We start from the raw sequence: 25,181 nt of genomic DNA on the forward strand, positions 1-25,181 counted from the left end.
AATATTTATATTTATTAAATATTTATATTGATATTTATTAATAAATATAATTTATTATATTTATTAAATATTATTAATATTTATTAATATATTATAATTAATTTTATGACAAAAATATTAAATAAGTTTATAATAAATTTATAAATACATTTATATTATGTTAAATAGGATATATAATATTATATTATTGGTATACTATTAAATCTGGTTACAAAAATATAAAATATGTGTTATTTCTATATGATTTTTGTTTCTTCTATGCTTACAATTCGTGGTGTTTTCATCGGTGTTTTATGAAAAGTAGAATATACGGTGTGATTAAATATGTTGAACTATTCAGAAATTTTAGATGATACAGAAAAAGATGTATCAGAATCTCATTCTAAACTTTTGGATGCTGTATTACAACTTGATAAAGGACAAAGGTTGTATATAATTTATAATATTTATTATATTATTCTTATTTCTTATTTTATAGGATCTTATAATTATAACCATTTTATTTTAAATATCTTATTTTTAATAATAGAAAAAAATATATAATATTTTCAAAAGCAAATATTATTTATTTCAAAATAGCAAATATTAATTTCGAGATTATATTTTATAAGATTTAAAGATTATCAATATTTAATAGAAATAGAAATTTAATAGAAATCATTCTGTTGTATCACAATTAAAAAAATATTCTATATTTATTTATACATAATATTATAATTATATAAGATATAACAATTAAAATAAAAAAAAATTAGAAGAAATGATTCTGTTAATTTTAAAATCTTTATAAAAAATATATTTTTACATTTATCATAGGATAAAAAAAGCAGAGAGAAGTGAACCTACATTAGAAGTATCAGAATTTCATTTAGTAAAAAGTGGAATATCTGATCGAGATACAATTCAAATACATGATTTAGCCAAAACATTAGGGAAAAAAGGTCATCATCTTGAAATTACTAAAAGTTTACAAGATATAAAGAAAAAAATACATGTTTTATCAAAACCATTGGAGAAGCCAATAGCTGATAAAGTAAAAATTCTTTTACTATATATTGTGTAATTAAAATATTCATATAATATTTTATATAAATTTTATAAGTAATTTATTAGAATATAAATGTTTTAAATAGTTTTTATATTGATTAATCTTTAGATTAAAAGAATAGTTGGTTTTAAAAATACAAAACAAGAATTAAAAAAATGGAATGCTGTAATAACAAAGAACAGAACAGCAGAATCACTTCAATTTCCTTTAAATCAATCATCAATGAAATTAGAACCTTCTAAGGAATTTGTTAAAAGATTTAGACTTCAATCGGATTTAGAGAAAGAGCTTGCTGCATTAGAACCAGAAAAAGAAAATATTGAACAAAAAAAAGATAAATTTTCTTTGACATTAAAGGAAATTATTATGAAAAGAAAAGAAGCTGCTAGAATTAGAGCACAACAGGTTTTTATCTTAAAAAGTTAAAATATTAATAGTATAATTATTATATATTATATATATATTTAATTGTGCTTTTTTATAGTCTTATAAAGAAGCAAAAGCTCATCGTCAAAGTAAAATTAAAAGTAAAAAGTTTCATCGTGTTCAAAAAAAAGAAAAAATAAAATTACAATTAAAAGAATTTGAAGAATTAAAAAAAACTAATCCTGAAGCTGCATTGGAAAAACTTGAACAATTAGATAGAATTAGAGCAGAAGAACGAATGTCATTAAAACATAGAAATACAGGAAAGTGGGCTAAATATATGCAAATTAGAGCAAAATATAATAAAGCAGTAAGTATTATATTAATCTAAATAAATTTCTTAAAATGAAAAGAAATCTTTTATGATTTTTATTATTGTAAGATAAGATATAATATTTATAAGATTTCCTTTAATGAAATTAATGAAATTTATGAAATTTAATTATATAAAATTTAAAAAAAGTTTTGTTATTCTTTTTTTTTTTTATATATGATATGATGATTTTTCATTATATGATAAATAATATTTTAATTGAAATTATATATTCATAATTATATATACATACTAAGTGTTTTTATGAATATTATATTTGAATATTTGTATTGTGAATATTCATCAGATATTCAATAAAATTTATCAAGTATTCAATCTAATTGTAATCTATTGGATTAATTAATAATTTATTTTTAATATTATTAGACTCGACAAGAACTTGCACAACAATTATCAATTAGTCGAGATCTAACTCAAAAGTTAAAAAATCCAAATGATAGCGATGAAGAAGATGAAGGAGATACTTCATCTATACAGTTTTTAATTAATGATAAAGAAAATCCATGGATGAAAGATATCAAAAGTGAATCAGAAATTGATGAATTTGTTAAAAGTTATCGAAAATATTGGGATAATCAAAATAATGAATTACAGAAAAAAAATTTAAACATCAATACAAATGACAATAAAGAAATGAATAATTCATCCAAAGATAAACAACTTTGTAATGGTATGTTTATAAAAATTATAATAAAAATTATTATATAAAATAAAATATAATATAAGAATTATAAGTTTTATTATTATTTTATTAAAATCTGTTTCATAGAGAAAAAAAACAAAAATATTGATACTACTAAAGATTTTTTTAAAAACCAAAATGATGAAAATATACCAGAAAACTTGAATAAACAAATGATCTCAGTAATAAATGAATCAAATTCCAATTCAAAAGGTATTTAATATATAATAATAAAGGTACATATTATGTTTTGAGTAATAAGTACAAAATTAATTATTTTTTTTTTTTTTTTAGTTGATAATAATACATGTAATGTGCAATCATTTGAAATTGACAATCACAAGGAAAATTTAACAATGACAGAATTTAATGTTGAAAACATAAATGATATAAATAATTCATACGATAAAATTACAGAAAAAGTTATATTAAATAATGATAAAAAATCTAAGAAAAAAATTGAATTACCAAAAACACATTTAAATAAAGTTACAGCCACTTCTAATTGGAATGTGGAATCTATAGAAAATACTACTACAAAAAATGTCAATTCTTTGTTATCTAATTCGTTAAATAACGAAAAAATAAATAAAATATTTGATTCCTTAGAAGAAAAAATTCAAGATCAAATTGAATCTAAGCTTCAATGTGTTACTGATAATTATGATAAAGTTGAAAAAAAAAGGAAAAAATATAAAAATATTGAATTTGAAGAAGATAATTTTGATGGTCTTGAAATTCAAGCAAAAAAACAAAAACCAATTTTAGATTTAAGTTTATATGAAACTACCAATAAAAATAATTTGGAATTGAATACTGAATTAGAAAAATTTAAAAACATAAAATTTGATAACACTTTAGATAAATCAAATAAGATAGAAATAGATCCAAATAAATACATGAATATAAAACCTAAACATTTAAATACAGATCTTCCAATTGATATTACTGGTGGTAATGATGTTTTGGATGATGATTTTGATGAAGAAAATGATGAAGAAAGGCGTAATATAATAAGTGAAGCATTTGCAGATGATGACGTTATAGAAGAGTTCAGAAAGGAAAAAGAAGAAGAGGTAAATAAAAAAATTATAATTATATATTATAATTTTTTTCCAAATTATTTTTATAAAATATAATATTAAATTTATATGCAGGTGAAGAAATCTCAACCTAAAGATATCGATTTAACCTTACCAGGATGGGGTTGTTGGGGTGGAAAAAATATTAAGGTTTCAAAACGTAAAAAAAGACGTTTTATTTTGAGAGTACCGAAAGATTTACCTCGAAAAGATGAAAATAAGGGTGATGTAATAATATTAGAACAAGATAATCCCAAAATAAAAGAGCATCAAATTAATGAATTGCCATATCCATTTACAAGTGTTAAAGATTACGAAGCTAGTGTTAGAATGCCAATTGGAAGAAATTTCGTATCTGAAAATGCTCATAGAAAATTAATTGAGCCTGTTATTAAAACACGTATAGGACAAATTATTGAACCAATGAATGAAAATGTTTTAGTTAAAAAAAGTAATGAAAAAAATCGAAAATTTACTTCTAAGAAAATAAATAATAAGAAAAAAAATAAAATAAATCTAAATAAAATAAATAAAAAAAAATTATATTGAAATAAATTGAAATAATTATGTATAAATTTTTTAGAAATATTCTAATTTGTTTATATATTATATATGTAATAATAATTATATTTTCTCCTTGTTTATCATTTCTGACTAGTTATTTATTGATTATACAAATATTTTATAATTATATATAATAAATATAATAATTCATTATTATTTAAAAAAATAATGAAATATGATGAAAATTAAATTCCCTCTTCAGTTCATTATCATAATTAATTTATATTTTAATTTCTATTCACAAATATATTTTACAGTTTTAAACTGTAAAATAGAATCATATATAATCTTATATACTATATTTCATAATTATTTATAATTTATATAAGAAAAATTATTAGAATATAATTTTAAAATTAATAAAATTAAAAATCATTAATAAAATAAAAAATATATATATAATAAAACAATTAAAATATAATTATTTAATTAAAGTAAAAAATAATATATAAACATATATTATATGTAATAGTATATAAATTTTTTATTTTAATTTGCATTTATATTTTAATAAATAAAAATTTATATATAAATTATTTATTGAAAATTAAAGAATAAATATACTTTAAATGGAATCTATTAATGCGCATGCGTCAAAAGTAATTTTCGATTGGTAGAGCAATGGATACACGCATCCATGATAGAGATAGTAGTTAAAAAAGAACGTAACGCAAAGGAGTAAGAAAAAGATAGAAAACGCCATTTTGCGCATGCAAATAAGAGTGAGAGAGATAGAAACCACCGCCAATATGATTACTCGATCACTTGTTCTCAGTAGTAAAGCAAAGTTGGGTGAGAGGGTCGGTTTGTCGTATATTTGGAGCGAAACACAAACTCAAGAAAGAAATTTTTGTTTGTTTTCACATATATCGTAATTGTAAATAATATTTTGTGCCACCAAAGAATGGCAACTACCAAAGACGACAGCACCGATAGCGTGCAATTTTTTGAAGGAGTGGAGAAACTTCTTGAGATTTGGTTCACAAGCAGCAGCAGCATAAACAGAAAGCAGGGCGATCTTAGGCAGATTCCTCAGTAAGTTGAAACATGCTATCTCTCTCAGATTTAATCAATTATTTCTTCTGTTCGTAATTTAATTGAAAATTATCTTTTAAAAGCTATCTATAATTTATATATAATATCATCGTAATTTATTGTATATCGTATAATATCAAGCTTTATAGTAATTTAATACAACTTTCATAATTTCTAATCATGTTTGAACATTAATTCATTTATGAGGATGTATTGAAATTTAAAGTATCATAAGTATTAAAAATTAATCAATGACATATAATTTAAAATAAATAAATATCTTAATAAAATAAAACCGGTCTCTCAAACATGACTGTACTGCCGGTACCTTGTGGTGTAGTGATGATAATTATTAGTATGCTTAACCTAACATTCTTTTGTGAATTAGTTTTTTATATTTATGATTATTCTAAAAAGAAAAGATTAATTTTCAACATTTGATAAATCATATTATTATGATTTTAATTTGATTCATATATTATTTAATTAAAAAAAATGATTTTGTTGGAAAATTTTTCTGACGACGCACTACTTTGAATGCATTGAATTGTATAGTAGTGTATATGTCGTATTTTTTGGCGAAGATCGATGCGCCCACCTTCTTGTTCCAGTAATACCGACCGCTTAAAGCGAGGCTACGAGACTCTGATATATACATACATTACTTTATCTCCTTATTTTAATTGAATATAAATAGACATAAGCACCGATGCGATCTTCCTTTTTTCTAAGATCTTACTAACATCTAGATTAAATCATTGCTTGAAAAAAGTAATTTATAAATTTAAATTCCTTCACTGAATATAAATTTTTTCATTTTTCAAATCAAATATAAATTAATATGACATTTTACACAATATATGCTATTTTTTAAAAAATCATTATAAAATATATAAATAGTGTCTAAACAATTATTATTATTATTAAAAAAAATTTTTAAATTACAAAATTGTTATTATATCATTATATGATATATAAAAATTACTTTTGAAATTTCATTTAAAAAATTTATTAATAAGAATAGAAGTAAAAGAATTGACGGTTTTTATAATAATGATTCTTTAATAGAAAAAAATAAAAATTTATAGATAGAAATATAGTATTTAAAATATTATTTTTTATCTTTTATTTTATAATTTTATATTCTAATAAAAAATTAATTAATAATAAATCTAATAAAAAATATATAAGATTTTTGTTAATGACATTTTATACATTATTGATTTACAATATAGTACTTTCGAGAAACATATATTACTACATATATAGTTGTTTAAGATATATTTGTATAATTTATATAATTTTGTATAAAAGTATATTTTCATAGCAATTGATCAAATATTTCAAATATTTTAAATTAATATTTTTATTTTTCTAAATTATGTACATACATATATCTGAAAAGTAAATATAAATTACAGGAATATTAAAATTATTAAATATTAACATTGTTATTAATATTATATTAAATATTTATTATTATTATTTTATTATTATTATTATTATTTGTTTCGAATTCTATACAATGATTTTAAATATAGTAATTATAAATTATTTAATAAATAATTTGAAATTTTCTAATAAATATGAAACGTTGCATATTATTTATATTAAATATTATTATTATTATTTGAAAAATATTTCTCAATATGACTTATTATGTACCTTCCCGTAGAGAAAATTTAAGCGCGCCATTTATGAATTACAGAACAACGATATAATCGAAGCAATAAATATAATTTATGTAACATTTATTATACATTTTTTAATTATGAAATATCATTTTTCAATATTATTTACTATCATTCATTATAGATTTAGTTTAAATATAGGTTATATTTGTCAATAATTTATTAAAATATAATAATAGAAATAAATAATTTATTTCTATTATATAATATTCTATTATATGATATTCTACTGTAAACATTTGTTTGAACAAAAATTTATAAAAAGGAACTAATAAAAAACAATCATTTTAGTTTTTAAATAATTAATTTAATTAATAGAATAATTAATTTAATTAAAATTTAATATTATTATAATCATATCAATATCGACATAGAAAGATTGATAATTCTTCAATATTCAACTTTGCATTTGAACAGTTTGGATGTAATCATTCATTTTATTAATCTATTCAAAATTTTATTATTAGAATTCATTATTTGGAAATTTGACTTATTTGATTTTCTTAAAATATTTAAAATATAATTCTAATATATAAATGCTTTAATATTTCAAACAAAAATTTTGTATAAATTTTTAATTAATTATGCAATAATTGTTCTTCTTTAATAGAAAAAATTATAATTATAATTATAAATATAAAATATTTGTAATAGAGTTATATTTATCTTATATATATTATATTTTATATATTTATTTAAAAAAAATAAAAAAGTTATACATAAATGTTTAAAAAATGTAAATTTAAAATTAAATGTGGTAGAAATTATATGGTATATTTTAATATATTAATATTAAAATCTAATATTCTTAAGTGATATATTTAATATCATTCAATAAATATGAATATATTAAGTAAAAATATTGTCTCGGATAATTCAACATTATTAAGAAATATAACAGGATTTTTTTAGGGAGTGATAAGTGTAAAATATAAACAGATAAAATTGAAAAGAGGAAGAATATTTTATCATTTTTAACACGTGCACAGTACATGTATTTTATTAATATTTATCATTTGGATATTTGTCATGTGAAGTATGCTAGTAATAGAACATTTGAATATTAAAATATTAATTAAAATTTATTAAATAGCGCAATTTTTTTCTAACTTCATTTGAAATAACTTGTATTATTTTGTATATATAGGATATATAGATGATTCACTTTATATACATTTGTATATATAATGTTGAGATAATATATAATATAAACGAGTTAATGGTTAAACAAAAAAAAAAAGATAATAATAATTAAAATTATTGTTTGAAGCTTCATTTCCGAATATAAGAAGAAAAATATAAATTTTATTTTTTTTTTATATCAAATCATCTCATTATCTAATTTTATTATTGATTTTATTACTTTAAATTAATTTATTTTAAAACACATATTAATTAATTAATATGATATTTTATTTCATTAGCTAATATAAATTTTAATATTATTTTAACATTTTAACATTGGATAACATAAATTAATATAAATTTAGATTTGATATTAAAAATTAAATATTAAAAATAAAATTAATTTTTTTTTAAATTTATTTATTTTTAATTTTTTTTTTTATATAAATTGAGTTTATCGATATTTGAAATATTTTGAAGTAATATATATCTATATATATTTCAAATAAATAAATTAATTTTATTATATAAATATTTTTAGGATTTTTAAAGATTATTTTTAAGGATATTATAAGTTGAATTATTTATTGATAGTATATATATATATATATATATATTTTTTAATAATGAATATAAATGTCTTTAAATAAATATATTTTTTTAAAACAATTATAATGAATAATAAGAAGAATGATAAATTTTATAAATGATTTTTTTGTATATCAATTGATATTAACCAAAGTTAATATTTTGTTTCAGATGGAAGTGGCAATCGTTACTAAAAATCGTTCGTTGTGAGATTATCAGCATTTGTCGTACTGAGCATGTAGATGCTTATGTTCTCAGGTAGATATTTAAACTTTACATAAATATTTATTATCTTTAATATTATTTTATTTTATTTTAATGCAAATATTATATGTATTATATACATTGGTTTTTATTAATCTACTTAAATATCTAGAAAAATACAGAAAATACAAAAAAAAATTTCAGTTGAAAATTATGAAATAAATGAAAGAATAGATTATATTTATCTTTTCTTAATTTAATAATGATTGAAGTTTTGTAAAGATTAACATTATATTTTTAAGTTGAAATGTAATTATGTATTAATAATTAGATAAATATACTTCCAGTTTATATCATGGTTTTATATGTTTTTATGTTCTATGTTTTAAAAATAAATCATGTAAGAGATAAATAAATGATATTTCATAATTATCTTTATATTAGCTAAAATTATCTTTAATCTCTAACTAAAAAATATCAATTCTCTTTAAAAATTTAATATAATCTTTATAGTGTTTTATAACATTAAAATAAATATAAACATAATTGGTTTTCTTTTATACTATCTTTATGTATATATCTTTATGTATATAAAATATTTTTCTGTATTTATATAATTAATATTAATATTTTTTCAAAATATTTGCTTGTGAAAATTAAAATTTAAAATATTTAATAAATATTTAATAAAAATTTAAAATTTCAAGGGCTTAACTGAATGAAAAATAATTATTTAATATAAATTTTTTAATTAGTTTTATTAAAAAAATAAAAAAAGAAATGAATTACAGAAAAAAAAATAAAGAGAAAAATGAAAGCGATGTTTATCAAAAATATTTTGCAAGCAATGAGATAAATAATTATATTCTCTTTTTTAATTTTTATTATTAAATTTGAGATAATAAGATCATTAGAATAATATATAAATTTTATATTTTTCAATTAAAATTATGAAACTAAATAAATTTTTAATCTATAAAGAACGAATAGTACAATTTTCGTGAAGTAAAGATATAAATATAAAATTTTATGTAACTTATTAATATTTTAAAAAAAATAATTTATGATATATTATTATTATGTATTTTAAAGATTTCTTGAAAACAAATATATATATACAAATTAAATATGTACTTATTATATATATTAAAAATAATATATATGATAATATATTATAAATAGAAATATAGATATATTAAAAATAGAAATTATTGATATATATTTAAATATATCCTTAGATTATATTTATTTTCTTATTTCTTTTTAATCACATTAATTTTGTGATAAGATCATTTTTACGAATTTTTAATTCTTCGTGAATCTTGCCTGGGTTTATTTTGATTTACGTTCCCAGAACCTCATCAAATTCCATACTATAATGATCCAATATATATAATGAATAATCTAAGCTGTCAATTGTTTATGTTACAACTGATAAGGTAATCTTTATACTTTAAAATGCATTCTTTGATTAGTTCTCAGTATTATATCTTGAGAGAAAGACTAAGGCAGCTAGAATAATTGTTATTACATATTTTCATCCTCTTCTGATATTTCTTACAAATTTTTCCTAATGAGATGAAATTTCTTTTAATCTTTTAATAAATTTCTTTTGTTATTTTTCTTACATACATATATTTTTATTTTGTATATATTTTTATTCTATTAAAAATATAATATAATTAATTTTGAAAAAATGAAATAACATAAAAATTGTAATATTTTTACATTTTTTTCTCATAATATCATATAACTTTTATTATTTATATATTACTTATATATTATATATTTTATTATTTATATATAATTTCCATGATTTATAGTATTTCAAAATATTATATAGTTACATAATATTGCAATTTATAGAAAATTTATTGAATTTTATTATAATTATTTTAATTAATTATTATATATTTTAATTAAAAAATGATTTTTTACTATATTATTTATTATATTTATTTTTTACTATAAAACAAAAATTGTAAATACACAGAAAAATTCCTAGAAAAAAGATGGACTCTATTTTATCTAGACATAAAGAAGTATCAATTGATTTTTAAAAAATTATTTTTTAATAAATTTTATAAATTAATTTCGTTATTAGGTATTGTTTATTTAAAAAAATAATAAATAATAATGTTATTATAGAATGTTATTGATTTTTCTGAAAAATGATTAGTAGATTCATTTTAGAATTTTTTATTTTAAATTATGTTAAAAGTTTATTAAATAATAAATTGCAAATCAGAAATGGAATGAAAATATCATTATGTAATTTCATTTTTAGTAATATTTTTGGCACAGTTTTATTTATCGTTTGAGAAATGAAGTTTAAATCTCATATCGATAAAATCTAAATTCTTAAATTTGCAATTTAAACGATTTTAGTTTTCTATAAATAAATCAATGTATAATTCAAATTTAAAAATTTTTTTCTAAGTAATTAAACATTTTTAATTATTCACAAAAAAAATATATGAAATATCAGTAGAATTTCACTTTTCAATATATGAAATTAAAATATATATATATATATATATATATAATTATATTATATATAAGTAATTTTACAAATGATTAATCATTTACACTTTATTAAATTTCAAAGTTATTTTTTATTATTTAAACAAAATTTAATATGACCAAAAATTATTTTATTAATTTCAAAAAATATTGTCTATTAACACGATATAAAAGAGTTAAAATATTATTTTAACTCTACAGATTTACATATTTGAATGAGGAAGTCATAGAGAAATATTTCTTAATCAACTATTCATTGAAAAATTATAGTTAAATTGAGGAAAATGATCGTATAAACTTATATTATCATAATTTTAACTGTTATCTCTTTCAATATATATTTTTCTAAAATTATTTTAAATTAATGTTTTAATTTTAATTATATATGAATTATATATAAATTAATTTAAATTAATATTTTTAAAATTTATAAAAATTTTTAAAATTAATATTTATATTTTTAATATTTTTAAAATTTTTTAAAATCAATATTTTTATAAATAAAAATATTTATAAAAAAATTTATTTCATATTTTTTTTTATTATTATTTACAAATTATAATTTATATTAAAATATTATTACATTAAAATATATTAAATAAATTAATATGATTGATTCATATTTTTTTATATATATTTATTATTTTTATGATGTGATTATTAAATTATGTATTATATATATTATTCTATTTTAATATTATTATGTATTATATGTTATTTATTATGTATTATATGATAAACATTGTTAATTATCATTTTTAAATTATGTAATATTTCAAAAATGTAATATTTCATGTAATCTAATTATTCTTGGAAATTAAGTAGATAATAATGGCTTTATATAATATAATATAAATTGTTATGCAATTATTTCTCGAATTATTAATTTTATTTTTTATTTTTATGCATTTGTTTTTTATCGATTTAAATTTAACAAATCAATATAGTAAAAGAAGTTTATAACAAGATAAGATGTTTATTTATTATATTTAGAGACATTCTTAATCTTTTACTAATTAAAAAGGATTTGAAAGTTAAAAGAGATTTAATATTTAAAATGAACTTCTTTTTTCAATATATCATTATTTATTTTTTGATTAAATTCCAATTCGATATTTGATTATTTTATTTACTTATTAAAATAGAAATTACATTATTATGATCATTGATTTGTTACCGGATTTCTTTTCAGGAAAAGATTAATCGTTTCCTTCTAATTGTCGTATCTTATATTGATATAAAAATTGAACTTTATCATATCGTACAACATGTGTGCTTATGAATGAGAATTTTTTATTAAAACATTTACTATAAAAATATAAAATAACTTTATTTGTAGAAATAAGAAAAAAAATTTCCATTATTTTATTTTAAATTTGTATAAAAAATTTAAAATATATCTTTTTTTAAACAGAAATTGTTATTCATTTTGCTGTTTGATAAATTTTATTTCATTTATTATTTTTTTTTCAACAGCTTTTTCGTATTGCACAATGTTAACACGCATTGTTATATATATATATATTTGTGTGTGTGTGTGTACCAAAGAAAGAGAAAAAGATTTCTGAAATTAAAATTGAATATGAACTAGTTTATTTTATTACAAAGTAATATAATCCATAATCATAAAGATTAAATATTTCTCTAATTGATAATACGTATCATAAACATTCAATCTATTTACTCAGCTTTTTTTTTTTTATTCAGCTTAACTTTATCAGATTTTTATCAATTCACAAATTTTCTGTTCAAATATGTTATAATAAAATTTTATTTTAAGAAAAATGTACAGATTAATTTAACATTTAACATTATTTATGTATAATAATACATAATAATACATAATATTGGCATGTTTAATAAAACATATTTTTTTATAAAATTTTTTCAAACTTAATTATTTAATATAAAATGCTGTAAATTTAAATTATCAAAGATTAAATATTAATTATAATATATTCTGTAAAATATTTTTATTTTATAAAATAAGTCAAATAAAATCTTAAATTTCACATTTTATATTTTATAATTTAAATAATATATCTTATAAACTGATCTGAAAAAAATTATAAGAAATAATGTCGCAAATATGAAAAAAAATTGAGGGTTCATAAAAGAATCAATATTTTAAATAATTATATTTACATTTTATCATATTTAAATCAATATCAAAATTATCTTGTCTATGCTGTACTTTTATCATTAGCTTATTATAATGTTTCATTTTGATTAATAAAATAATTCATATATTTCATTTATTATGCACTTTTACTCAGAAAATCTAGGGTCAATGGGGTCTATATGAAATATCAATGATAACCCGTAAATCATATTTAGTAAATTCTAGAAGAAATTGCGATATTTAATTTAGTTTTAGGGAAGTTATACAAATGTCCATAATAAATTTAGAAAATCGTATTTTTATAAAGATACGTCTTAATCAGACATTATATTTAAAGAATATAATTAAATTCATTTCTAAGTGATAAATGTATAATATATATTTCTAATAAATTATTTTTTGTAGTTAATATATTAAGTATTTTACAAAATGTTAATAAGCATATTTTGACTTACTTAATCTTTATATCTAATACCATCTAGATCTGAAACTAAAAATAATTTTACAGTGGAAGCCAAGTAAATGTCTTTTAATAATCTTCATTCTTTGATAACCTTCAACTTTATTATTTATATTAAAAATTTTCATAAAAAAAAACAAAATTTAATTTCAATAAAATACTTAAAATTTGTTTAAATATATTATATATAATATTATATATTATTCTTACAATTTTTTTTCTTATTTTTTTATTGACATTTTTAAGATTATATTTAAGTTTTAAAATTTAATTCTTTAAAATTATATTTAACAAAAAATAATAATAAATTTGTAATAAATTTTAAGTATTGTTAAACACGTGTTTCTGTCGTCATTGCTCTTCTAAAATATTGATTAACGACGATGATGTCATATGATAAAATGTAATAATGTAAATTTTGTAATATTTCCGAAATAATATTTTCCTAAGATCTAAACAAATGATTATAATTGATAAATAATAAATATTTAAATAGTTTCATATTGATATTTGAAACTATTATTATTTCTTTTTAGCAACAATGTCTTAAATTTTTTTAAAAATTCTGATATCTGACTGAAAATTGTTTATTTCTATCGAAATATATAAACAAAAATGTTACATTATTTCATTTTTTTATATAAATATTAATATAAAATAAACATATATTAAATAATAATTATGAGATATTAAGAAATGTTGATATATTTATTTGATTTTATAATGATCTTGAAAATTTTTGTTAAAATGGTTAAATATCAACATGATCTTTTCTTTTTGATATCCTATAATATTTATCTGTGATATTTATTTTATTTATATATTTATTATATATATAATAAATGTATTATCAATTTTTTAAATATGTATATTTTGTATATTTAATATTAATACAAAATTATAGAAATATAAATTATTTTACAGTGAAAGCAGCATGTTCCTATCAAAACGTAGACTTATTTTGAAAACATGTGGCACAACTACTCCTCTTCAATGTTTGGAGCCTCTTTTGGAACTCATAAAAGAATATACTGGCTTTGAAGAAGTGGAGGTATGAAACTTTTTTATTTATTAATATATAACATTTTAATATTGCGTAAGTATATTTAATGTAAATAATTAATTATATAAAATTTAAAATGTAAATGAAATATCTAAAAGACAATTATCTTTTTTTTAGAAATTACTTATTGAAAATTATTATATTTATCAATTATAATATTTTAATATTAATAATAAACATCTATTATATATTAAAATATGAATCTTTTGATAATATATTCTTTATAATAATTATTATTTATTGCAAACAAATTAAACTTAAAAGTATTTAGCTATATAACTTGACCTAGTACATGGATAAGTATCTATATATAGGAAACCTCTAATATACAGGATACATCTCTACCTCTTGGTTTATTGATCTTTCCTACTCATGATATAGTACATGAAAATATATTTGTTCAAATTATCTCTAATTTAATATTTCTTGTCTTGTAATATCTTTGAATATATATTTTAATTAGTTTTATTTCATTATTATATAATAATTAAATTATTAATTGAATTCTCAATCAAATTCAAGAAAAGATTAAAATACAAAAATTAAAAAATTGTTTCAGAATGTATTTTATTCGCGAAAAAATTACAAGAAGCCAGAATTGCAAATATCTCCGCATCAAGCATTTGAAGAAGAAGTTGGTTTACTCGATACATTTTTTCCAGGTAATAATTTTTATATATTTATATATTTAAATTTCTAAATAATATTTGAAATAGGTATTATATATTGAATAATTTTAGGAAAGAAAAACTTAAAAAAAAATTTAATTTGTTGTGTTTTTTTTTTAGGTGGAGAAGCCTATTGTTTAGGTTCTGTAGATTCAGATTGTTGGTATTTATATACTTTGAATAAAGAGAAGTCTGTTGATGAACCCTCAGAACCAGATCAAACCCTAGAAATCTTAATGACTCATTTAGATCCAGAAATAATGGCTCTTTTCACTAGAGATGTATGCTCATCTGCAGATGAAGCAACTCAAAAATCAGGAATTGACAAACTTATTCCAAATATGATTATTGATGATTTTTTATTCGAACCTTGTGGATATTCAATGAATGGAGTATCTAAAAATGTAAGTATTCTTCATAGAAAATAATTTTGTATATAAATATAGAATTTTGTAAATAAATATAGAAATATAGAAATAAATAAATATTATTTTTACAGGGAAATTACATGACTATTCACATCACACCAGAACCAGAGTTTTCATATGTCTCATTTGAGAGTAACATTCCAGAAGCATCATATGAGGAAATAATACGACGTGTATTGAACACTTTTAAACCAAAAAAATTTGTTGTAACTGTCTTTGCTAACAAAGAATCAATAGCTGCTAGTTGTCCGCGTGATTTAGAACAAACTGATTTTCTAAAATGTTCTGGTGATTGGCTACGTACAGATGTACAATATTGTCGTTTCAAGAATTATGATTTGACTTGTGCATTTTATTCAAGATTCCCAAGCTGAGGGTTCATGGACGCTTCATTCGGACCTAATGAATCAGGGACAAATGAAGCGCTTATTAATAATTCTACTTTTTCGCAAACTTCTTTTTCTTTTTTTAATTCCATAAATGAAAAAAACAAATTTAATCAATCTATAAAACATATATTAAAACCTACAAATATTTACAAAAAACATAATCTTGTATCTACTCAATATATAAAACATAATAATGAAACAAATCTTAATGAATGCACTGCTACACAAAATTCTATAATTACCCGAGGAAAGAATGTTACAACACCCACAATTCCACTAATTACATCCACGCCACAATCCATTAATCCTGATGTGTCTATAGAAGATAAATATTTAAATAGAAAAAGTAACGATTGTCATTCTCTGCAGAATTACATGGATATTAATAGAGGTACTAATTCTTATTCTATACGATCAATATCATCACCACAGTTAACAATTAAACCCCTTACACGATCTAAAGTTTATAGGAAAACATCTTTAAAATCAATGAATTTATCAAATTCTATGTTAGATCATAATATATCTAATCATCGTAAAAGTAATTTTTTGACGAATTCGGAAAATCGTATAATTAATATTTCTAATTGTTCTATAGCTTCCACAGATAAAAAAGTACATTTTTCTTGTATTTCGGAATTGAATCAAGAAAATAATTCGACTGATACAAAAAATAAGTGGAATATGGGAGAAGTACATATTACTTGTAATCCACTTTCAACACCATATCCATATTCCACACCCCATCATAATATTATAAGTGAAACTGTAACAGAATCGCTAGATGATGAACCAAAAAGTCGAAGTTGCGGAAATTTTTTGCCAATTTTATCATTGATTCCACAAACAGTAATCAGCTTTCAATATTTAAGCCCGAAAATGAAATTTTCATGGTGGAGAAACAAAATCTCGTGAAGGTACGCTTAAGTAGACCATTTAGCGCAATTGTTGCTAGTGGTCTTATAGCACAATTAAATGCTATTTGGTCAAGCTCTATGAAAACCTCTTACCTCGTAGTTAGTTTCCAATCTTCATCAATTAGAGGTATCCTATCATCGCTATACTTAAATGTCAGCCTATACCTCTTTATTATTATAAATAAAAAAATCATACTGAAAGAATGCATGCAGATAGATTTTAAAAGCATAAATAGTTCTTTCATTCTATGGAAACGTTTTGCACAATGTACAACAATTTTGAATTCTTTCAAAACAATATTGTACATTACGTTTCTATTGGATCCTCTAGTCCATGAAGTTTTTCCTACATTTATTAATTTATAGGTAGAATAAAACATAAAGTATATTTGTTCCATGTGAAAAATTCTCTTATAAGGTCTAATTAATCAATATTTCTTGTAGAAATTCATTTTAGAAAAATCGAAATAGATCATACTACAATATTACAGAATTTAATTTCAAATGAGATATGTTAGTAATATCGGAATTTTCTTAAATTTATTTTTATTATAAATCATTTTTTCAGATAAAAGCTTATCTATTTTAAAAAAATTCTATATAAAAATTATTTTCTAATTAAAAAATAATTATTTATTTAAATATACTTTTCCTATTTATATTTATAATTATAAATATGAAACAACTTTTTTCTTATTTCGATGTATTATTTCTAAGAAAAATTTATTAATTCATACAAATATCTATAGAAGATTTATTAAACTTTTTAATGTCGTAATTCATCAGAGTATGATTAAAATATTCCACATGTGAATAACTACTATATGTGATATTATTAAAAATATGAAAAATAATACACCAGTTGGTGTTGTACAATGTTGGAAATTTAGATTAGATCTTTGTAAACCTGATATAGATTTCCTTACTAAATTAATAATCATTCTATGAAATGGAAAGAGCATTGAACTAGTTAAATTACTATGATTAATTAAATCATTCCTATATGCGTGTGTGTAAAATATGTGTGAACGATGTATGTATATATGACAAATATTTCTTCTAAAATTTTTATTTTTCTGTGAGAAATATTTATATCAACAAAGAAACAACCATATTTCTAAAGTTGATTAAAATTTAACTTTTGTTAAATTTAATTTTTTGAATATTCAAATTTTTATAAAAAAAATTTATATTTTGTTATTTTTTCCTCTGCTTGATTTTCAATATTTCCTGTATAAAATCAGTTGTAAAAGTTATATTCAATTATACTATTTATTTTATTTGTCAACAAATAAATAGGTTTTATAAGTATCTATATTCTGTTAATTTTTATTTTATAATATTTCCAAAAAATATTTTAAAATTAACAATGCATAATTTTATAGTTACTCAAATATATATAGTAAAGTATAAAAATATTTCAGTTTTCAAAGAGAGAGAGAGAGAGAGACAATAAGAATTATCTAAAAAGTATTATCTAAAAATTTTGTTTCACATACTTATAAGATGTTTTAATTTTATAAATGTACTAATAGTAATAACTTAATATCCTTTAAAAACAAATATAATAATCTTTAATCATGAATGAGAATATAAAATTTATACTATATTTATTTCTTATTTTATGAATGTTATACACATATATGTGTATATCTATATATTTCATTTAAATTATATATAATTTGTAAAAAATTTATTTTGTTTAAAAATAATGAAGAATCTGCACTTTTTACAATACTAATCATCTAATAATATAAGTAAATAAATAATGTGGTAGGTAATATACATTAGTCCTATTATATGCTTTCTAAAATGTATTATCTTTTGCTATAGATTATTGTTGCATGTAAGATAACTTAATTTCTGTATTATACTCATAAAATAAAGATTATATTTAGTCAATTAATGATGTATAGAATTTATTTATTTTATTTAATTTATATTTCTTATCTCTTATTATAATATCTAATTTAGTTATTATAAATTTTAATTAGAAATATAATATTAGTAATTAATAATCATTATTTTAAAAAATAAGATCTATATTTGTATTTGATAATAAGTAAAATAATTTATAAATTTATTAAATTATATTACCAGTATTGGAATATTCTTATTTATTAAAATAAATTCCATTAAATATTCCATTGAATTTTGAATGCAATTTATGCATATTTTTATATGTTAATTCTTCATGAAGTTTTTGTACTTCATAAGTTTCTATATCAAATTTATTTTGAATTTTGCTTAATGCTAATAATGAAAAATAGATCAGTACTAATTAATTTAATAAATAAAATAAATGAAAGTTAAATTTTAATTTTCTTTTCATATTACAACTTTTAAATTTTAAATTTCTTTACCTTTTTTCAAATCCATATCATTCATTTCTATATTATTGATTTTAGATAACTCATGTCTAAAATTGTCTGTTATTTTTTTTCGAATATAATCAGCTTCTATTTCTTGTTTAGTTCGTGGTACTCTGAATCTGATGCAACAACAAAATCCAATCAATATACTAAGTAGAATAGAAAGAATTATGCCAGCAAGTTGCCAAACTCGAAACCCTGCTAGTACTTCATCTTCCAACCATTTTTCAACTTCACTTCCAACACAATCTCCATATCGTATGACTATTTCAGGTGAACAAGGTGGCAAAGATGAAGATAAAGTTGATGCAATAGTTGATTCATTTACTATCTTCATAATTTAACTGGAAAGTTTGAATAAGTATTTAGAAATAAATTTTCTAAAAGCAAATGTCATTATTAAATCATTGTTATAATTATTTGATTTCATTTTTTGTTTCATGATATTAATAATATAATTCATAAATACTTTATACATGTATAATTAAAAAATTAAACTTTAATTATATCAAAAAATTAATACAAAATAATATAAAATTTGGTTCAGAATTATTAATAAAATATTTTGTTTAAAAAATTTATATATATATATATATATATATATATATATATATATATATACATACATTTCAACTCTAATAAATTATAATAATTTATAATACTTACATATTAAAAGAAATATAATGAAATATATGTATCAACATTGAAGATTTAAAATTTTTTTCATTTAATTATAAAAATAATTAATACAATAAACTTTAAACAGAATGTGTATTTTGTAGAAAAACGCGCATAACTGAAATTCTATGAGGCACATACTGTAGCTTTTATGTCAGTGTTAAATAAAGAGGTGTGGTTATTAATGAACATCCCTATTTGGCACACCCTAGTTTTTATCTTAATCTTATTTTCCAATCCCTATATCCATTTACTAATTATATATTATTATTAATTTTCACAATAACTAATATTTTCAATTAATACAAACAAAGGTTTGATAATTATATCACTTATAATATAGAATTAATACTTTTATTATATTACAATTAATATGTTAATGAGAGAGACAATAAAATGTAGCTAATAAAAATAATTTATCAAAAAAGACATCTATGTTATTAAAAATACAAATGATACATCAATATATTATTTTATAAAATCCACGCGTTTCTTGTTATTTTAAACATTTTCGTTGTACGTGGAATTTAAAAAAAAAAATATCATTTTCGTGAATTTATAAAGACAAAAAATTTAAAGAAATAGAAGTATGATTATGTATCTTTGATTTTAAAGATAGAATTAATTACATTTTATCGAGTAAAAATAAAAGAGTAAAGTAAAAATTATTTTTAATTTTATTCATAAACAGACTATTCCCTGATTTTTTTGAAAATTTTATGTATTTTGATAATATTATTTAAAAAATTTCGATATAAAATGATTTTTCAATCATATTGCTGTGTACACATTTCAAGTGTATTTAGCAATATAGAGTTTTTATAAAGAACAATATATTGTTCATAGATAATGAATGTTAAGACTCAAAAATTGATAGTTTTTAAGTCATATGATGAATTAGAATCTTTTGTTATAAACAATAACAAATTTTCTTGCCAGAAGATCAAAAAATTTCTAATAAATCTATAAGATAAATGAGAAATCATTTATCTTTTATTAAAACAATATAAGAAATATAATTTTATGTTTACACTCATTCCTTCCTAATGAATGTTCGACCCCTGTAAAATATAATATTTTCAAATTTAATATCCTAATGTAACACATTCAAAAAGAAATATTTTTGAAAGAACTTACGTGATAGTTTTTTTCTCAGTGTTTTTTGATTGAGATCTTGCTCTATTTAATATTTTTAAAAAATCTGTTGTTTTTGTACGCATTCTTGAGTGAATATAAACTTTGCTATATTTAATATGATAATGTAAATAATTTCTAAACATATGTATTAAATCAATGGTATTATCACGAGCTTCTCTGTTTGTATGTCTTGGAAATAATACTATAAAAAAAAAAATATAAAGAAAAAATTAATGTAAAATTTATAAATTTTAATAATTTTTATAATTTGTTTTAAATTTTTTTTATAATCTTAACATAATTAAATTAATATTTACCAAATGTAATGTATCCAATGCAATCTCCAACAGCTGCTTCAGAATCTTGTAATTCTAATGGTGGTTCTCGATGATTAAATAAAACTTGTGGAGCTGTATGACTTGCACGTCTCCCCTCTTTCAATTCTTGTAAAAATAATTTTCCAATAACCATATCATCTTCATCTTTAAATATTGTGCTAAATACCACTGTTACCCTATCACTTTTGGCTTCAACATACCTTTATATAAAATATATATAAATTAAAGATTATTTACTTTTATTATTTTTATTTTATATATTATAAAATAAAAGTATATTCTTACATTGTTTCTTCATCTCTATATTGAATGACTGCCCTTTTTTGCAATTGTGTACCTGGTGAATCATAATATTCTTCTTGAAAATCAAAATATTTTTCAAAAACACTAGCAAAACAATGCCTTTTTAAAAGTGCTATTTTTTTAACTAATGATTCCCAATTTTCAGGCAAATTTTCCAAATCTATTAATACAGACACGTTATAACCTAATAAAAAAAATATCAAAATCTTATTAAATAATGTTTGAATAACATAATTAATAATAATTATTAAATATTTTTTAAAATTTATTAAATATTTCTTAATTATATTGTTTACCATTTTCAGGAGCTATAAGATAAGGTCCATATTCACGTATAAGTAATTCATCAGCCCCATGTTCTTGCAATTGTTTATAAAATTTAAGTAAAATACTTATCTGTAATAAAATTAAACACATTATTTACAAGAAAAAATATCAAATATAAATAAAAAAATTTCAAATAAAGTTTTATTATGAATTATTATTATTATAAATTTAAGTTTGATTAAGCAATAAAATAAATAAATAACATTAATTAATTATATATTATTATTTTAATATATAATATATAAATTTTATACATTATTATGCTAAAAACTACACATAATAAAATCTTTTAGAACTTACTCTAATTTTTGACTTGTCACCACTTAAATTAGAAATATGAAATAAAACTCCATCAAAATCTGCTATAACAACATCTGTAGATTCTGGTTTATGACTATAAAAGAAGATATATTTTAATTATATTACATATATTAAATATATAGAATATAAAATTATTAATAGATAATGAAAATTAATTACATTATAAATATAATAATATAATATTATTTTATTTTCAATATTTTTTGTTTTCATAAATTTTTAATATTAATTATATATTTTTCATATTGATCAAGATAATATTAAATAAATATTAAAATAGATGATTAAATGCTAGAAAAACTATATTTTACATAAATATTTTTTTATATAATGTAAATAGATTTAAATTTTTAATCATTTTTTTTTAATTTATTTATATAATATATATAAATATTAAGTATGCTATTAAATAAATGTCGCTAATATTTGAAATGGACACCGCCCTAATTTGTAATCTTTAACTTTATCTTAAAAACGTGAAAAATATCTTGTTCTTAAAAAAGGAACACTTTACTTACCCCGACAGAGCATTTTTTATTTTGTTATTTAATGTTTCTTCTAGTATCCTATTGTGTATCTCTAACAAAATCATTATTATATCTTATATTAATTAATTTTAATATTATAACACAGTAATTATTAATTATCTACTGAGAAATTCAATCATATACACGATTCTGACTAATTTCTAATCTTTTCTCTTGAACCAAGTGATCGTAGGTTTAACATAGCCAGATCACCTAACTATATGTATGTTGTACCACTACCAATAGCAATTGATTTATTGGACAATACACATTTTATTATATTCTATTTAATATGTTAAAAATTTTCATTTATTTATTTCATAGATATATATAATATATAAACATTTTTATTAATTAAATTCAGAAAATAATCAACTATTTTATTAATCTAGTTATAATTAAGTACTTAAGTCAGTTTACAATACAGAAAAATATTAAAAGTTCATCACATATCGTATCAATATTCATACATTATAAGAAAAATTAAAATAGATTTCAAATATTTACTAATAATGTTTTATTTTAATTTTAAAAATAATATTATAAACATAATAATTTTATTTCGTAATCCAAATTAATGAAATAAAGTTCTTATAATATATTCATATTATATATATTCATATTAGTTATCTCTAAAATAATTCTTTAATTTTTTCTTTTCTTTAATTTATTAATAAATTTTATATTTTTTGAATTTTAAATAAATAATCTTTATGAACTTTTTAAATAAATTTTTAAATTTAAATTGAAAATTTAAATAATAATAATAAATAATTTAAAAAATAATATAACAAATAAAATGATTTATATATTTTTAATTAATCTAAAGATACGTATTTTTTTATTTTAATATTTAAATATTAGTTACTAATTAATATAAATAACAAGAAAAAAGAAAATTTCATATTATATACATATATAAAATATGATTAAATATCTTTTACAATATATATATTAAAATATTAAAACTTCATAATATTTAATTGAAATTCGCGCCAAAAATTTCAAAACAATATACATTCACAATTAACAATGTATATATTCTCCGAGTCAAAATCGAAAGTTCATAAAATCATGACATATGTTGCAATTTATTGGAAGACAAAATATTAAAATCTAAATCAATTTATATCGTTATAAATATATATGTGTGTATATATACATGTATATGTTTGATGTTTATTGATATTTATAACTTTTATTATATTGATTTGATATTTCCAAAAATTGTGGAATAATAAATAATTAAAAGATTTATAAATGACTTTGAGATTAATTTCATCAACAATACCTGAAATTGCATTATCTATCGCATAATTTGATTTATTTATTCGATAATTAGATTCAATGAACTGCGTTAATACATGAATTTATTATAATATCGACCATAATGTTATTAAAAGTGTGAGATCATCATAAGATGGTTCTCTATAATGTAGTTGGTGCTAAATATAAATTGTAATAAATTATAGATATAGTAGACAATGAACAATTTATTGATGAAATAACCAATTTATTGATGAAATATCAATCATTGATAATTAATCACTTTCTAACATGATTATTATTATAATGTAGAAAAATACAATATTTTATTTTTGAAATTCTATAATAGAATTATAATATATATATATATATATATATATATACATATATAAAATAAAAGAAAATAAGAAAAATTAGATTCACACATATAGTTATTGTATTTGAAGAAATCAGACGTTATTTTAAACACTTATATTAAAGTTAATTTGTTTTATAGTTTAAGTTTATTAAATTATTATCATTCAATTTATTGTTAAATTAAAGTAATGTTTAAATATTAATTT

At 18.6% G+C, this 25,181-nt stretch overlaps 5 protein-coding genes across 6 annotated transcripts; 3 read left to right on the top strand and 2 right to left on the bottom strand.

Moving 5' to 3' along the window:
- The first annotated feature begins 247 nt into the window (after window positions 1–247).
- Window positions 248–4,214, top strand: LOC413758 (U3 small nucleolar RNA-associated protein 14 homolog A). Its single transcript, XM_026443465.1, has 8 exons — window positions 248–425; window positions 817–1,033; window positions 1,157–1,453; window positions 1,533–1,784; window positions 2,175–2,478; window positions 2,578–2,703; window positions 2,785–3,566; window positions 3,648–4,214. Exons 1-8 carry the CDS (start codon window positions 325–327, stop codon window positions 4,119–4,121), a joined length of 2,553 nt encoding a protein of 850 aa, XP_026299250.1. The 5' UTR covers window positions 248–324; the 3' UTR covers window positions 4,122–4,214.
- A 490-nt stretch (window positions 4,215–4,704) lies between these two features.
- Window positions 4,705–16,691, top strand: LOC551724 (S-adenosylmethionine decarboxylase proenzyme). Its single transcript, XM_026443466.1, has 6 exons — window positions 4,705–5,171; window positions 8,747–8,833; window positions 14,809–14,935; window positions 15,507–15,609; window positions 15,736–16,019; window positions 16,115–16,691. The coding sequence occupies exons 1-6, from the start codon at window positions 5,041–5,043 to the stop codon at window positions 16,415–16,417; spliced, it is 1,035 nt and encodes a 344-aa protein (XP_026299251.1). The 5' UTR covers window positions 4,705–5,040; the 3' UTR covers window positions 16,418–16,691.
- On the top strand, window positions 16,556–17,902 carry LOC107965825. The gene is made up of 2 exons (XM_016917508.2): window positions 16,556–16,823; window positions 17,031–17,902. Exons 1-2 carry the CDS (start codon window positions 16,808–16,810, stop codon window positions 17,345–17,347), a joined length of 333 nt encoding a protein of 110 aa, XP_016772997.1. The 5' UTR covers window positions 16,556–16,807; the 3' UTR covers window positions 17,348–17,902.
- A 1,560-nt stretch (window positions 17,903–19,462) lies between these two features.
- On the bottom strand, window positions 19,463–20,427 carry LOC102655470 (transmembrane inner ear expressed protein). 2 transcript variants are annotated; one of them, XM_026443474.1, is made up of 3 exons: window positions 20,388–20,427; window positions 19,713–20,065; window positions 19,463–19,602 (listed from the first exon to the last, which is right to left on the bottom strand). In XM_026443474.1, the coding sequence occupies exons 2-3, from the start codon at window positions 20,056–20,058 to the stop codon at window positions 19,463–19,465; spliced, it is 486 nt and encodes a 161-aa protein (XP_026299259.1). In that variant the 5' UTR covers window positions 20,059–20,065; window positions 20,388–20,427. The 2 variants fall into 2 exon arrangements, with proteins under 2 accessions (XP_026299259.1, XP_006572362.1); XM_006572299.3 differs by lacking the exon at window positions 20,388–20,427 and having other exon boundaries at window positions 19,713–20,176.
- A 2-nt stretch (window positions 20,428–20,429) lies between these two features.
- On the bottom strand, window positions 20,430–23,555 carry LOC551784 (probable actin-related protein 2/3 complex subunit 2). The gene is made up of 7 exons (XM_624169.6): window positions 23,344–23,555; window positions 22,805–22,898; window positions 22,474–22,573; window positions 22,160–22,361; window positions 21,854–22,074; window positions 21,537–21,738; window positions 20,430–21,460 (listed from the first exon to the last, which is right to left on the bottom strand). The coding sequence occupies exons 1-7, from the start codon at window positions 23,415–23,417 to the stop codon at window positions 21,433–21,435; spliced, it is 921 nt and encodes a 306-aa protein (XP_624172.1). The 5' UTR covers window positions 23,418–23,555; the 3' UTR covers window positions 20,430–21,432.
- Window positions 23,556–25,181: the final 1,626 nt, after the last annotated feature.

Source organism: Apis mellifera, linkage group LG10 (genome assembly GCF_003254395.2).
Source record: "Apis mellifera strain DH4 linkage group LG10, Amel_HAv3.1, whole genome shotgun sequence".
NCBI lineage: Eukaryota > Metazoa > Arthropoda > Insecta > Hymenoptera > Apidae > Apis > Apis mellifera.